A 16,921-nucleotide genomic window follows, 5' to 3' on the forward strand; every position below is an offset into this window, starting at 1 on the left:
CTCTCTCTCTCTCTCTCTCTCTCTTTCTCCCCCCCCCTCAGTGTTGGGGGGCGGGGGGAATCAAGAGTCATAAACCTTTTAATGGATAGAATGAAGAACTACAAATTACTTCTGTGCTATTCCTACCAAAAACATGTAGCCTGATACTAGCTTTGTGGGACTCATCAACCTGATCAGGAGATACTCTTCACCAAGTGGCCTACAGTCTCCAGAGGTCAAAGCTATGAAAGCCAAGGAAATATTAAAAAAGGTTCCAGACTGAAAGAAACAGAGAAGACATGTAAACATAAAGCATGGTCCGGGATGTTAATCCAAGCATATGATATAGTGTATTTCCTAACTCTGATGGACCTATGAGGTATGCTGAAGTATTCTGGGGTGTTAAAATATCATCTGCAGACAGATTTCACTAGTATGAGGGGAAAATGCTCTTTGTACCTTTATAAATTAAAAATATTTTAGCATCTTTGAAAGTTTGAAATATTTTAACATTACAAAATACTTTTAACTTGGTTTATTACACCAAAGGTCTGGGGTGAGGGGGGGAGTTCAAGTCCTTGTGCATGATGATGGAGGAGGTCCTAGGCTGGGGATGATAGTGCTTCGCAGAAATTTGAGAAATTTTACAAATGCATCAATAATTGTACTTACTGTGTACTATTAATCCCCCCAATAAAAAATAATTTTAAGATGCTGGGAATTCAAGTTTTTCATAGGAAAATTCAGCAATCTATATTTCTAAACCTTTCATTTAATGTTATTAATAAAAGATAAAATTTATTTGAATTAAACAACTGGATATACAAAAAAAAGATGAAGCAAGCAAAAAAATAGGTAAGTATTCTATAGTTGACTTACAATTCAAAATTAAAATAAATTTCTAAGACTCTCTCAGAATAGTGGAAGAATGTGGTTTCTGGTTCTATAATTCATTAAGGAAAGATTTATTTACTTCCTTGATTTATATGAAAGAGGTGGCAGAGTACCACTCAGTCATATCCAGTGGCAGGGACAGAAGTGAATACATACCAGCTTTGTAATTTATGTTCCAACCTCTCAGTTACTAAACCCACTTCTTTTAGAGTTCATTGATTAGTATGACATTAGTCCAAAATTACTGAATCATCATGATTTTAAAATACTTTAAGTGAGGGCCGGTGAAAAAGTTCACTTTGATACTGCACTGCTTTACCAGAGAAGTGAAGGAAGTGCTGTGGTTTCTTTCATTCTGTTTCTCTAAAAAACCCAAAACAAACAAACAAAAATTCTCTAAATGGTAATATTAATTTGTAGCTCTTTTGTGGCAAGGTAAACAGTTCAACTGTAGCGCAAAAGGAATGTATGTCCAAGGATCCTGTTTCCATTCCCTGCTCTGTATGTACTCTATGTAGGAGTGGTGCTCTAACTTCTATCTTTAAAAATAATTAAAATAAGTAAAGTTGATACAACAGATTTTCATGCCTAAGGTATCCGAGATCCCAGATTCAGTCTTTGGTACTACCATAAGACAACAACAACAACAATAATAATAATTTTAAAAAGCTGCACACACATGGGTCAGTCTTTCTTCCAACAGACTCAGGACACCAACAAAATTTGAGAATATAATGAAAAATTCTGTGGCTGTCTCTAAAGGTCTGCATTTTTTAGAACATTAAGAAAATTTGGGGAAAGGTGGGGGAATGAGAGAGATGAGAAAGAAAAGAGGAGAGAGGGAAATGTGGGTTAAGGAGATGGCAAACTTGTTATGCAAAAGACGTAGGGTTTCCAGGTTCAATCCGGGCACCATATAAATCAGAGTTGAGCAGTGAGTGCTCTGGCTAGAGGGAGAGAGCAACAGAAATCCTTGTGTGATTGTGCTATACCTATACATCAGCTAGTGTGAGATCAAGAAACCAAGTGATTTTAAAAATCAAGTGATTTTAAGTCAGAAACAGAAGGATGAATATGGGATGATCTCACTCTCAGGCCGAAGTTGAAAAACAAGATCAGAAAAGAAAACACAAGTCGAACCTGAAATGGAATTGGAGTATTACACCAAAGTAAAAGACTCTGGGGTGGGTGGGTGGGTGGGGAGAATACAGGTCCATGAAAGATGATGAATGACACAGTGGGGGTTGTATTGTTAAATGGGAATCTGGGGAATGTTATGCATGTACAAACTATTGTATTTACTGTTGAATGTAAAGCATTAATTCCCCAATAAAGAAATAAATTATTTAAAAAAAAAGAAAATGACAAAAAAAAATCAAGTGATTTTAAAAATTAAAAAAAAAAAGAAATTCAAAGCTGTCGGTGCATAATATCGTTAGGAAAAAAAAAAAGCGAATCGAAATGACACAGACACACGATGAAGGTGACAGGTCCAGCATCTACTCTGACACTTACTACCCTATATATGGGGCGTACACCACGAAAGCGGCCCCATTGCTGTGCACTTGGCGTTCCAGCAATTAGCCCGCTAACCTCTCATTACGACTAAGTGCAACCTCTGCTGAAATTTTAAATGCTCCTGAGAACGTCTACCTTTTTCCTTGTATTCCCAAAGAAAACGTAAAGAAAAATCAAGTTTCGAATTGGAGATCTTTCCTTAGAGGGAAGAAAAGGCAAGTAAAATGCATTATAGGGGAAAGTTTTATAGGATGGGGATGCTAAGACGATTTATTTAAAGCACAATATGTTATTTCTACAAGCAGCTCTCGGGGGGGGGGCACTCACAAAGAGAGAGATGGGGAGTGAGTAGGGTTCAATATTGAAGACAGTAAGAGTCACTACGGGCCCCTCCACGCCCAGAAGAACAACCATCAGGTGCAGATGCACCTGCAGCGGGCAGAGGAGTACGAGTGTGGAAGCCCCAGGTGCAGGGGGACGGAGGGACAGGCCGATCTCCAAGACCACAGCCCCACCGCACCAAGCCGGCCAGGCGACCTTCCCTGCCCCGCACCCCACCCCCTCTCCGGCTGATGCAACCCACACCGGTCCTCTGGCCCGGACTCTTACCCAGCGGAGGGTCTCCATAATTCACGGTCAGACTGAGCGTCGCCATCTTCCCTGGTGGCCCGTCTATCTGTCAGTGCTCCCGCCTGGCCGCCGGATCCACGCTGGACACGACGAAAGGAAAGGACGCAACGTGTGCGCCAGCCGAGGCTGTCGCAAGCCTCGCCCCGCCCCGCCCCTACGCCGTGACCGGCGATGCCGTGTCGGCGCAGGACTAAGTACGTCACCACAGGGCGCCACCTCGGGCCGCCCCCGGGACTTTGCTCCGCCCAGCGCCGAAGTCCGCGCAGTATTTGCGCGAAACAGGCGCGTCACTATTGAGCGCCGCATCTCAGATCTGTGTTTTGTGGGATCTTGAGTGTGTAGAGTTTACGTGGCGTCCTGTGATGGCGAGGAGGGGTGGTAAAGACTAGGCTATAAGAGAAAAAGAGGGAGTCGGGTGGTAGCGCAGCAGGTTAAGCGCACGTGGTGCGAAGGACCGGCATAAGGATCCCGGTTCGAGCCCCCGGCTCCCCACCTGCAGGGGGGTCGCTTCACAAGCGGTGAAGCAGGTCTGCAGGTGTCTGTCTTTCTCTCCCCCTCTCTGTCTTCCCCTCCTCTCTCCATTTCTCTCTGTCCTATCCAACAACAAATTGTGTAAACAAGGGCAATAATAATAACCACAACGAAGCTACAACAAGGGCAACAAAAGGGGGAAAAAAAAATGGCCTCCAGGAGCGGTGGATTCATGGTGCAGGCACCGAGCCCAGCAATAACCCTGGAGGAGGAAAAAAAGAAAAAAAAAACAAAACTGAGCAATGATATAGTTGGGAAAAAAAAAATTCTGGGGCCAGATGGTGGCACACCTGGTTGAGCGCACATGTTACAATGCACAAGGACCCTCTATGGGTATACACTTTCACTTCATCAACCAATACATTGCTGAACTCTGGGGTAGCAGTAGCTATTCCATATTTTGTCACAACTTCTACATAATAAACATTGTTATCTGCGCAGTACTAATAAGAGGACAAGTTACTTTGCTATTTTTAAGATGCCCTCTTGTGAAATATTTAAAAATAAAAAAGCTAACAACACAAAAGAGCTAGAATGAAATAATTTATTATAAAGAAACTTTCCATAAATCTCTTTTATCATTATTCATAATGACATTTAAGTCACTACAGTAGGAAAACTTTGAAAACTACTGTATAAAAACAAGAATGAGATTCAGGTAACAACTTGGATTCTGTGCTGTAAGGGAATCGAGGTTACACATTGGAATGTTGCTTAAACAATTAACCTGGATAGTCAATTGGAACTATCAATAAAGCTTTCACTCTCTACAGAGGAGGGAAAGAAATGGACCGTTCGGACTTTATGATTTCTCTAGATGCCAAAACTTGTCTGGCTGATTGATAAAGATAAATTATTTAATTCCACTTTCTACCCCTATGCAGCTAAATATAAATGGCTGATCAATAATGAATATAATATAGGTGGACTCTAAATTCCATCCAGTTTCTTTTAAATGTATTATTTTGAAAAACAAGTTCTTCTAGCTAAGTAGAGAGATTTTCCTTTATGGAACAAGTGCACTTTTCACAGAGTCTGGAACTCGACTCGCATAGTAGTCATAATTCCTCAGTGTGGCCAGGACCCCTGCAGAGTTCATGTGCTTCACTTCCTTGTTATACTGAAGAGCATTTCCATGGATGTCGGTTAACTTGCCTACAGAAAAAAAAAAAAAATTAACAGTGATAATGGCTGATTGGACTATTATGTTTCTGTCAATTTTTTTTTTTCCCTCCAGGGTTATTGCTGGGCTCGGTGCCTGCACCATGAATCCACCGCTCCTGGAGGCCATTTTTTTCCCCCTTTTGTTGCCCTCGTTGTTGTAGCCTCGTTGTGGTTATTATTATTGCCCTTGTTGACGCTATTCGTTGTTGGATAGGACAGAGAGAAATGGAGAGAGGAGGGGAAGACAGAGTGGGGGAGAGAAAGACAGACACCTGCAGACCTGCTTCACCGCCTGTGAAGCGACTCCCCTGCAGGGGGGGAGCCGGGGGCTAGAACCGGGATCCTTACGCCGGTCCTTACGCCGGTCCTTGCACCGGTCCTTGCGCTTTGCGCCACATGCGCTTAACCCACTGCGCCACCGCCCGACCCCCGTTTCTGTCATTTTTAAGTGCCTTTCACTTCACAATGCAATAACATTCCATTAATTCTGGTTGAAATAAAGAAGACAATGAATGACTATAATGGTTGATTTAATTCTGTGGGAATTAATTTATTCTTACAGTGTCACGTTAACTGTAGTTTATTTATGAGGGAGAGAACCAGAGCATCACTTTGACACAGGCTATGCTGGGGATCAAACTTGAGACCTCACAGCTAAGGGCCAATGCTTTATCCACTGCTTTTTCCTTATTATTGATTAAGTGGTTTAAATTAATTGTTCCTAAACCCGACTGCCTATCAGAATGTCCTAGGAGGGGCTGAGGTGTCCTAGGTGGTGCAGCGTGGTTAAGCACATGGCCTGAAACCCAAGGACAGGCGAAAGGATCCCAGTTCCAGCCCTCAGCTCCCCACCTGTAGGGGGGTCTTTTCACAGGCAGTGAAGCAGGTCTGCAGGTGTTTGTTTATCTTTCTCTCTCCCTCTCTGTCTTCCCCTCCTCTCTCCATTTCTCTCTTCCTATCCAACAACAATGACAGTAACAACAATAATAACAACAACAGTGATAAACAACAAGGGCAACAAAAGGGAAAGATAGCCTCCAGGAGCAGTGGATTCGTAGTGCAGGAGCGGATTCCCAGCAATAACCCTGGAGGCAAAAAAAAAAAAAAAAAAAGTGTCCTAGGAGACTTTCCAAAAAATAGACTCATGGTCATTATCCATGCAATTCTGATTTTCTCATGTCCTTGCACATTGTAACCTCTGTGCTCCACCGGGTGCTCCACCATCTGGCCTCTGTAAACGACTTTCATGCCTGAGGACCCAAGATCTCCAGTTTAACCTCAGATATTACCATAAGCCAGAACTGAGCACCCCAAAGAGAATTTTGGTCTATACTCCCAGAGGGCCAAATGATTGGGGAAGATAAAAGAATGCTGTAAACCCCAACTCCACAAGGATCCAAAGCATCTGGCACCAAGAATATTGTTTTTATACCATCACTGAAAGGGAGGCACATCTGGAAAATACAAGGAAGTCAGGCACTGTTTCCTATATCTGAGAAAGAAGAGGATAAAAAGGAAGGACTCCCGGAAGTAGTAATAGGAGTAGGGATGACTTAGAGAGGAAGTAGTGATGGGCTGGGGTGCTGGCACACCTGTTTGAGTGCACAAGGACCCAAGCTTAAGCCCCCAGTCCCTACCGGCAGGAGAAAAGCTTCTTGAGTGGTGAAGCAGTGCTGCAGGTGTCTCATCTGTGACTTTAGAGAACCACTGCAGTTTCCAATGGCAGAGATGGGGACACAGAACTCTGGTGGTGGGAATGGTATGGAAATATACCCCTATTATCTTATAATTTTGTAAAACATTGTTAAATCACTAATAAAAAATGAAAAACAAATAAAAAGGTGGAGGCGGAAGAGTAGGAAAAAATCATCTTCCTAAGTACACATTTGTAATAACCTTCTAGTTATATTTAAAAAGTTTAACTCAATGATCTCAGTACTAGTACTAGATAATTACCAATATTGGGTTTAAAATTGTGAGGTAAAGACAATGATGAATAGCTTACTTTTCAAGAAAAAGCAAAAGCAGGGAAATCATTAATGTCATCAATTAATCCAAGTTAGATTGACAGAATGTAGACTAAAGTCTAGAACAAATTATAATTAATGAGAAATGAACTTGCTGAAAACTTTTTCATATATGAAAGGCAGACTGGAGGATCATTAGGTTTCTTTTTTGAATTAACTTTTTGGCATTGTCTTTATTTATTTATTGGACAGAGACAACCAGAAATTGAGAGGGGAAGTAGGGATGGAGAGGAAGAAAGACAGAGACACCTGCAACACTGCTTCACCACTTGCAAAGCTTTTACCCTGCAGGTAGGGACTAGGGGCACAAAACTGGGTCCTTGCTCGTTGTAACGTGCACTCAACCAGACGTGACACCACTCAGCTCTGCTAAGTTTCTTTCTAACCCTATGTCCTGAGAGTCTAGGTAAAGAACTACAGCTGAAATACTATATCTTAGCATGACATCAAAACTCATTTCATGAAATTAAATGAACTAACCTCCCACGGCATGTAATATAACTTCAGGGGCGCAGGTATCCCACTTCTTACATCCGGGACTTGCAAATACATAAGCAGATGCTTTGCCTTCAATCAGCTGAATAATCTGGAAGTTTAAAGATAGCAATTACCTTTCAGCCATGAAATAAATAAAGTACAAATAAGAGAAGCTCCTTGTTTCTACCAAATATATTTCATCAGTTCCTCTTGTCAGGCTTAACTTAGGCTAAAACTTTTATTTAGCAGCTTCAATGACTTAGACTTTATGGGGAATACACACATAATGATATAGTGAGCTAAAGGAGGAAAAATTGTCAAATCAACTACAAGGAGGGTATCTCACCCCCGTCCATGCCCCCCTCCAACTTCAACAACTGCCTTAGTAATTCCTCTAATACTCATATAAAATTGAAGCCGATGGGGTGGGGGAGACAGCAGAACAGTTATACAAAAAGATTCTCATGCCTGAGGCTCCAAAGTCCCAGCTTCAACTCCCTGTACTAAGCTAGTGCTGAACTCTGCTCTGGTAAAAGAAAAAAAGAAAAAAGAAAAAAGAAAAAAAAGTTGAAGTCACTGACAGAAATTGTATGACTCAAAAGCAGTAACTTACTTTCAGCTTTCACTAGTCACTTGACTTTTTTTAGAGGGGGTTACACTGTAAAATAATTAGTACTGCTGAACTCAGACTTCAAATATCCAGATGGAAAGACCAGATTGAATGAGGAAGATCTCAGTGAACACAATGCAAACAATTATTCCTTCCAGTGTCACTCAAGAACACATTCAACATTTAAACCTTCAGGTAGGCTTCTGAGTTCAGTTCTTTCATTCAATAAATGTATGTTAAGTTTTATGTGCTAAGAACTATGCAAAGGATATTTTTCTGCAGTCTTCAGAAATCTATAAGTAGCTGGTTATTGCTTTCAAAGGGTAGGTGAGGAATAGTGAAGTAAACAGTCCACTGCACCATCTCCTGGACCACTGAATGCCAGTAAACATTCAATAAATATTTATTACTTGCCAGGCACACTATTTTTTTAAATTTATTTCTTTATTGGGGAATTAATGTTTTACATTCAACAGTAAATACAATAGTTTTTACATGCATAACATTCCCCAGTTTCCCATTTAACAATACAACCCCCACTATGTCATTAATCATCCTTCATGGACCTGTATTCTCCCCACCCACCCACCCCAGAGTCTTTTACTTTGGTGCAATACACCAATTCCATTTCAGGTTCGACTTGTGTTTTCTTTTCTGATCTTGTTTTTCAACTTCTGCCTGAGAGTGAGATCATCCCATATTCATCCTTCTGTTTCTGACTTATTTCACTCATGATTTTTTCAAGGTCCACCCAAGATCGGCTGAAAACGGTGAAGTCACCATTTTTTACAGCTGAGTAGTATTCCATTGTATACCACAACTTGCTCAGCCACTCATCTGTTGTTGGACACCTGGGTTGCTTCCAGGTTTTGGTTGTTACAAATTGTGCTGCCAAGAACATATCTGTACACAGATTTTTTTGGATGGATGTGTTGGGTTCCTTAGGATATATCCCCAGGAGAGGAATTGCAGGGTCATAGGGTAGGTCCATTTCTAGCCTTCTGAGAGTTCTCCAGACTGTTCTCCACAGAGGTTGGACCAATTGACATTCCCACCAGCAGTGCAGGAGGGTTCCTTTGACCCCACACCCTCTCCAGCATTTGCTGCTGTTAGCTTTTCTGAAGTATGACATTCTCACAGGAGTGAAGTGATATCTCATTGTTGTCTTGATTTGCATTTCTCTGACAATCAGAGACTTGGAGCATTTTTTCATGTGTTTCTCAGCCTTTTGGATCTCTTCTGTGGTGAATATTCTGTCCAAGTCCTCCCCCCATTTTTGGATGGGGTTATTTGTTGTCTTGTTGTTGAGTCTGGCAAATTCTTTATATATGTTGGTTATTAAACTCTTATCAGCCAGGCACACTATCTTAAAATGTACCTGTACTGGCACTCCTTGCAGTATCTTTATAGCCCAAGTATGTGTTAGGGAATTGGGCTTGTATATTCAGGGGTCAGGATATAGAAGAATTTAAGTCTTACTCTCATAGGTTTAGATTTTTTAAAAAATATATATTTGTTTATTTATTTGATAGGACAGAGAAACCGAGAGGGGGAAGAGGACATAGAGAGAACCAGAGAAAAAGAGTGAGAGAGACAGAGACCCCCTGTGCTTATGGTAATGTGAGCACTCAACCATGTGCACCACCTGATGGCCCCAAAAGCTTGGATTTTAAATTGTTGCCAAGAGCAGTCATCAAAGGATTTGGGGCAGGGCTATGACATATAATAAATTGTTTATTAGTTTGTGGTGCTGAGGATTCAATTCAGAATCTGATCCATCCATAGTATATACTCTACTACTGAGCTATATCCTTGGACCAAGTCAGACATTTTTTTTTTTCGTTGCTTAAGTGACATGTTTGAAGACAAACTTAATACAGAGATCACTTGGGAAGCTACTTTAATGTTCTGGGTGAAGGAAGATGGCAGGTTCCAATTAGAGCACTGACACTTGTATTATTATATGGGAAAAAAAAATTAGATTAGGGAAAAAAAAAAAAAAAACTAAGATAGGACCAGACTGATAGGCTGTGAGGAAAGACAAAGTCGAGGATGACGTTTAGGTTTCTAGCTGAAGCAGTTAAACAATGGTAGCACTATGAACCCAGGGGTAGAGAATCTTGTTTTCTGCCATGGGCCATCTGGCTATTTATAACATCATCTGCAGGCCATACAAAACTGGCAACTTCCAATGAGCACTTAGTGTGGCTCACAAGGAAGCACCAGTTGCCTTCACATGGCCAGGCCAAATGATTGAGCCTATGTTGCATCATGCCTGCATTGAGCACACAGGAAGTAGAAAGGTGAGCACAGCCGAGGCAGGTTCTAGGCAGTTAGATGAGTTCTAACTGGCAGTGTTGAATCGAGATGCCTGCAGGGGTTCATCAGGATAAGAGCCAGGGGATAATGAGAAGAGATCTGGGCTAGGGATGAAGATCAAACTGTGTACAGTTTTTACAATTTTCTCAGGATGAAAACTTAGATGCAAGAATTATACAGGAAGAAGCAGGCCATCCTACAAGTTTTTTGTTTGTTTGTTTTTAGAGTGTATATTAACACCATTCCCACCATCAAAGGTCTATGTCCTTACCCCCATGCCTTATTATAGTGAATCTATCCTAACCTTCCACCTACAGTTTTTTTACTTGGGTGCAAGACTCCACAAAACTCTAGGAAAAAAAAAATTTAAGCGCGTTCTAGAGACAATAAGAGCTGGCATGAGGTGGAGGTGGTGATGGTCATGGTGGTGCTAGTGGTTTTATCCTAGGGGTTTTCAAAACCAGTAAGCTCATTTAGAATAAAAAAAAGGCCTTCAAATGCTGTTGAAATGTGATTTTTGAAATGTGTTAAAGTAGTAAGTCATGGTCTTTTTAATTCCTTCTCTTAACTTCTTATCTCAATTTTTTTTAAGGCTCAGGATTCAATCACATTTCAGAGCAAAGGGAAGCGCTTTTCTTTTTTTATTTTATTTTATTTATTTATTCCCTTTTGTTGCCCTTTTTTTTTTATTGTTGTAGTTATTATTGTTGTTGTCGTAGTTGGATAGGACAGAGAGAAATGGAGAGAGGAGGGGAGGACAGAGAGGAGGAGAGAAAGATAGACACCTGCAGACCTGCTTCACCGCCTGTGAAGTGACTCCCCTGCAGGTGGGGAGCCGGGTTCGAACCAGGATCCTTATGCCGGTCTTTGTGCTTTGCGCCACCTGCGCATAACCCGCTGCGCTACAGCCCGACTCCCAGGGAAGCATTTTTCTATTTTTTATTTTTACCAGAGCACTGCTAAGCTCCGGTTTATGGTGGTGCAGGGGATTGAACCTGGGCCTTTGGAGCCTCAAGCATGAGAGTCTGTTTGCATAACCATTATGCTATCTACCCCTGACCCCAGGGAGGCATTGTTCATACCTTATTTCCTGCTCCGCCCACACGCAGCACATCATCAGGGTTCATAGCGGTAACACAGTCAGTAACCAACTTGTTGCTATGGGATCTGGTGGTTGTGATAATGTGCTTCCCAGCAGGCACTTCTTTGAGCTGAAAGCCGAAGGCACCCAATCCTAACACGCCCCAGATTGTCCTCCCCAGCACAGCATTCGGAGCTGCCTATGTAAAAGAGTGAAACAACAGTACAACTTGTAAGTCTTCAGAGAAAAACACGGTATCCATTAATACTAAGTTACATCAGCATAATATTTAGTTTTTTTTTTTTTTTAAATATTCATTTACTTATTGGATAGAGACAGAGAGAAATCAATAGGGAAGGGAGGAGAGGAAGAGAGAAAGAGACGGAGTGACCTGCAGGATTGTTTCACTATCTGTGAAGCTCCCTCCTTCTCCTTCCTCCTGAAGGTGGGACCCAGCAGCTTGAACCCTGGCTCTGGAACATTGTAGCATGTGTACTCAACTGGGTGTACCACAACCTGGCCCCCATCACGATGATTTTTAGAAACTAAAACATGATATCACTGACAAAGGCATCTTCCCAAGAGAATCGACTAATCATTCTCAGTTTTTATTGGTAATTACATTTCAAAGGTTGTAAAGAGAACTTTAAGACATTCTCTGCAGTCTTCAGGAAAGGAAACATCATAACTTGATTCTTTTTCCTCTCTGAATCATTCAGTGATTTTTCCATATCTCAAAAAACATGTTTGTAAAAGGCAGTGAAGGAGTCCCATTGACATGAAACACCATATATCAACTGCTACTTTTCTTTGCCCAAGGAACAATAAGAATCATGTTACCACAGGAATAGGTAATGGTAATGGTGACATTTTGCAGTAATAACTGCAAAGGTTAAGACTAAAATATAGTCATGCATAATGGCAAGAATAAAGATTCTTCTTACAATTGCGGTGGGAAAAAGATAAAAATAATGAAAATAACAGGGTCAACAAAATAACTCAGCTGGGTAGGGCATCTATTTAGTTATGTGAGTGACCCAGGCTCAAGTCCTGGTCTCAGTTCACCAGAGAAGATTTTGGTGCTGTGGTATCTTTGTATCTCTCTCACTGTCTCTCTCATTCAATCTGAAAAGTTGACCCAGGGGACTGAAATCCCAGGGTTGGAATAATGATAATAAAGATGAAGCGGTCTCAATGTCCCTAAGCAGAGGTTGAAGAACTTTCAACCACAGTGTGGTGATAATTATATATTTTCACATAGAGAAGTATTTTATTAAAAGTAAAATGGATATGTATGAATAATACAAAGTCATCAAAATGCCATCATAGGAGGTAGACATGTGCTACAAAAATTTTCCTGAATACTAAGTGCTAGGCAGGAGCTAGATGCTTTACATGTATCATCTCATCAACTCCCTGAACAACCTCACAAAGTGGATCTGATCATCCTTATTTTACAGAGAAAAATGAAATCTGGAATCATTAATTAACCTGAGCAAGGACTCTGGGAAGATCCTAAGCAATCTCAGGCTTGTCTGTGTTCAAAGCAACATTCTTGATCACTAAACCAGACCGCCTCAGCTTCCTTGACAAAGGGCTTTCAAACACATTAGTTTATCCTCCAGCAATACCCTGGGTGATGTCACAGTGAAGCATGCAGGTAGGTAGGACATTTATTTACTTATGTTTATTTATTTTACAGGTAGGAAGGGGGAGGTGGGAGGGGAAGGAGAGAGAGAGAGAGAGAGAGAGAGAGAGAGAGAGAGAAACTGAAACCAGAATTGAAGCTTCCCTCCATGAGGTGGGGGCCAGGCTTAAACCTGGCACATGGCACAAGTGAACATGCTGAGCAGCACACTATCCAAGTGAGCTATTTTGTCAGCTTTAAGTTGTAACACAGATGGTAGTAATAGCTTCACCTGACCTTGTGGGGGAGCTCTGGAGCTAGAATGGCCCTTCAGGGTTGTGGCAAATTGGGAGATACCAGGCCTTGGGACCCTGAAATCATTCATCACTAGAATGCCACAGAGAAGGGCCTGTCACTGCAGCACAGCTCTTTACAGGCACAATAGTGTCTGTAGAATGTTCTGCATATACCCCTCTACATCAAGCCACAAAAGAAGCAAACATACATACCAAGGAGAGACAGAGAGAGGAGACATTCATGTCCCTAAAAATTCTTTTCTCCCTAAAAATTCTTTTCTTCGTGAGAAAGAATAAGGGACCAAAAACTCTGATGTCCTGATGAGGTTACTGTAATCTCTCCAGGCAGCCATCTTACCTGCCTCTGTGCTCCTGATCTCTCACTTCTCATCTTTTAAGGGCTGTACCTGGGGCTAGGTGGTGGCACACCTGGTTAAGGACACACAGTACTAATTGCATTGACCTGCAAAATGATCCTAGTTCAAGGCCCCGGTCCCCACCTGCAGGAGGGAAGCTTCACAAGTAGTGAAGTGGGTCTGCAGGTATCTACCCTTCTCTCTCCCTCTCTATCTTCCTTCCTCTCTCAATTTCTCTCTGTCCTATCCAATAAAATGGGGAAAACGGCCACCAGGAGCAGTGATTAGTAGTGCTGACATGGAGCCCCAGCAATAAGCATAGAGGCAAAACAAACAAACAAACAAACAAATAAATAAATAGATAAATAGTAAAGGCTCAACATCTCGGGATAATTAAGACTAATACACTGATCTCCCTGAAGGGACTGTGATGAGTACTGAATGAGACAACGCATGTGAACTCCTTGAGTCTGTCTAAACACATTTCAGCTATAATGATGACACTGATGATTGAGAATATTCACCCTTGATACCACCAACAGACCTGTGAAACGATTTCACTTGTTGTAACAAAATTTAACACATAAGCCAGAGGGAAGGGAGAGAAAGGACAAAACACAGAGAAGGGAAATGAAGAGAGCAGTAAGCTGGGGGGGGGGGGAGGGAGAGCAGAGCAAGAGACAAGGAACTGGACATTACTGCCCAGGCAGTGCAGAGTTGTCTTTTTCTACCTGCCACTGGAGCACAAGCCCTACCTAGTTTCTCACCTTTTCTTCATTCCTGTGTTCACTTAACTTCTCCTTTTCATTGCTCTGTGGAAAGTGAATATAATTTTTCCAATCTCAATAAAACTGATGAAGATAATTAATAATTTCTAAACACTGAAAGGTCTTTTTGGTGAGAGGTACCATACATTACAATGTTAGCTATGAATTAAATGCCTCTCTCTTAAAGATTAGCATTAATTTACTTTAAAGTTGGCATAATGACCACATATTTGTAACTCTGTATAATAATTGTATAAACATTAAAGCTATATTAAAAGGATGGTCACTTAAGCAATTCAACAAAAGACTTTCAAATAAAGCATAAGTATTTTTGCTAATTTTAAGGCACACATGACTGTGAATCTTAAGGTTATAGTCATACAAATGGCAGAAAACAATAAATTTATCTTAGTAGGAGAGGTTCATCTGCTTTTGACTCAAACTGAAAATTCAGATATTACTTTGTTTTTCTAAAGTTCTATCAAGGTCACATTTGGTAAATACCTTTAGTATTTACTTTCAACAATTTCCTTTAAAAGCTAATATGATTTAAGGGTATAGTCTTGCTTTGGAATTTTTTTTTTTTTTGCTTTGGAATTATATTAGTCTCATACTTCTATGGAAGACAACTCTTAATAATGGAAAGCCAAAGCAGATTAGAGAGAAAGTGAGAAAAAAAGAGAGCAAGAACATATTTAGTTTTACCATCAAGGCTGACAGTCATAGATGGGGATGTGCAGTATTACCTGGAAAACAATATGGTAGCATCTTGCCTTGGTAGAAATAGTTCATTTCTTCAGTGTGCTTCAAGATCACTGTAAACCAGGTGTCACTATGACCAAGCTAATTGCCATATCAACAATTCCCAAATTTATGTATTTGAATCGTAAGTAGTAAAGCCTAATACATATGTTCACATGTATATAGAATACATAAACATACAGAAACTATACATCCTATGTATAGTCTGTATACACACACATTCCTGGTATTGATATCTCAAGAAGTTCTCATGTAATAGGTTTGGGATATCATCTGAGAATAAATTTTGAAAAGCACCCCCAGGTAATTGTGTACACAAGCAAACTGGAAATGCTTGTGATGGGTTAGATCACATCAGAAATTATACAGTACTATATTATATATTAATTGTATATTATATTATACAGTATAAGTAATTATATAATAAAATGTCATATAACTGAACAGTTATACCTGGTAGTTGTAGTATGGCTGGTTAATAACTCCTGCGATGGCTTTTCCTTCATAAGCAATGCCAATCAGAACTGTTACATTATCAAGAAGACCTATAAGGAAGAAATGAGCAATGACTATTTAAATTTATCTTACTGATTTTATTTGGCTTGGATAGAGTCAGGGAGAAATGGAGAAGGTAGAGAGAGACAGTGTGCAATACGGCTTTACCACTTGTGAAGCTTTCCCCCAGCAGGTATGCACTGGGGGCTTGAAGCCAGGTCCTTGCATATTGTAATATGTGCATCAACTAAGTGTGCCACTACCTAGCCCACATGAGCAGAAATTATACAGCTTTTTCACATCAATAAAAACCCCTCAGCAGCAGCATTTTGTGTGCTATATAACTACTATTTTTATTGTTATTTGCAGTAATAGTGAGGAATTTCCAGTGATTCAGCTGTGATCCATCTCAGCAAAATGTATAAGTATAAAAGAGGTTCATCTAGCCATAATCTGATCAGTACAATTTTCAGTACATTTTGTAAACCAGCCAGAACCTGACAGCCATTATCACTAGATTCCTCTGTGTCCCTTGTGCCACCTTCCACCTCACCTGTGCCTGCTAGATCACTCTCTTTTCCAGGGTTATTCTCTAGACCTGCATTTCAGGGCTCTACAGTTTCTCCAAGTGGAGGATCAGAACTATCAAGCAGCACAGAATGCACTTGGCTAACTTTTATGATTCAGCTTCCCAGGTTCACTCCCAGTGCTAGTGAATCAGTCTCTGGAGGTGAAGAGGTCAAGACCTAAAGAAGTTCTACAGGTTTCCTCTTCTATACTAAGGCTACCGAGAGCTGCCCTATTTCTCAGTGGATTATAGAGATGTTCAGTGCACACACACATAGACACAGGTACACACACTCAGTGACTCACTCAGCTATGTCTTATCTAAGCATAGAAAAAGTTCTTTCAAGTAATTATGATAAATTTTCCTTTTGAAGATGTGAAGCTGAGAGCCAACATTAACATTTTTATTCCAAAAATAAGACTCTAAATTTTATGAGTCTCTGTGAAACTTTGGCTCTGAGTTCAGTCTTTCTTACTCTATGGTTACCAATTTTTATCTTTTTTTTTTTTTTTAAACCAGAGCACTGCCCAGTTCTGGCTTATGGTAGTGTGGGGGATTGAACCTGGGACTTGAGAGCCTCAGGCATGAAAGTCTCTTTGCATAGCCATTATGCTATACCCCCACCCAATTTTTATCTTATTTTGCTGCTTTCTAAGCTTTCTCATATTAGACAATTTCAGAAAGGAGGATTTTATACTGTTTTTTGAAACCATCTTGATCTTTATGCCAGTTCTTATGCTTTGCACCACGTGTGCTTAACCCACTGCGCTACTGTCCAACTCCCTTGAAACCATCTTGAAAGGGAGGCTGCACAGTAAGG

At 40.7% G+C, this 16,921-nt stretch overlaps 2 protein-coding genes across 3 annotated transcripts in view; both read right to left on the reverse strand.

Annotated features, from left to right (window-relative positions):
* EPRS1 (glutamyl-prolyl-tRNA synthetase 1) overlaps positions 1–3,177 on the reverse strand; it is a 65,928-nt gene extending 62,751 nt beyond the window's left edge. For both annotated transcript variants that reach the window (XM_060178459.1, XM_007521319.3), the window contains exon 1: positions 3,001–3,177. In XM_060178459.1, the coding sequence (XP_060034442.1) occupies positions 3,001–3,046 (46 nt within the window). In that variant the 5' untranslated portion in view covers positions 3,047–3,177. The remainder of the gene's footprint in view (positions 1–3,000) is intronic.
* Positions 3,178–4,082: 905 nt separating this feature from the next.
* The window catches only part of BPNT1 (3'(2'), 5'-bisphosphate nucleotidase 1), a 23,811-nt gene continuing 10,972 nt past the window's right edge, over positions 4,083–16,921 (reverse strand). The window contains exons 6-9 of the mRNA XM_060179218.1: positions 15,492–15,583; positions 11,232–11,429; positions 7,224–7,329; positions 4,083–4,707 (exon numbers count right to left, since the gene is read on the reverse strand). Of these exons, the coding sequence (XP_060035201.1) occupies positions 4,559–4,707; positions 7,224–7,329; positions 11,232–11,429; positions 15,492–15,583 (545 nt within the window). The 3' untranslated portion in view covers positions 4,083–4,558. The remainder of the gene's footprint in view (positions 4,708–7,223; positions 7,330–11,231; positions 11,430–15,491; positions 15,584–16,921) is intronic.

Source organism: Erinaceus europaeus, chromosome 19 (genome assembly GCF_950295315.1).
Source record: "Erinaceus europaeus chromosome 19, mEriEur2.1, whole genome shotgun sequence".
Classification (NCBI taxonomy): domain Eukaryota; kingdom Metazoa; phylum Chordata; class Mammalia; order Eulipotyphla; family Erinaceidae; genus Erinaceus; species Erinaceus europaeus.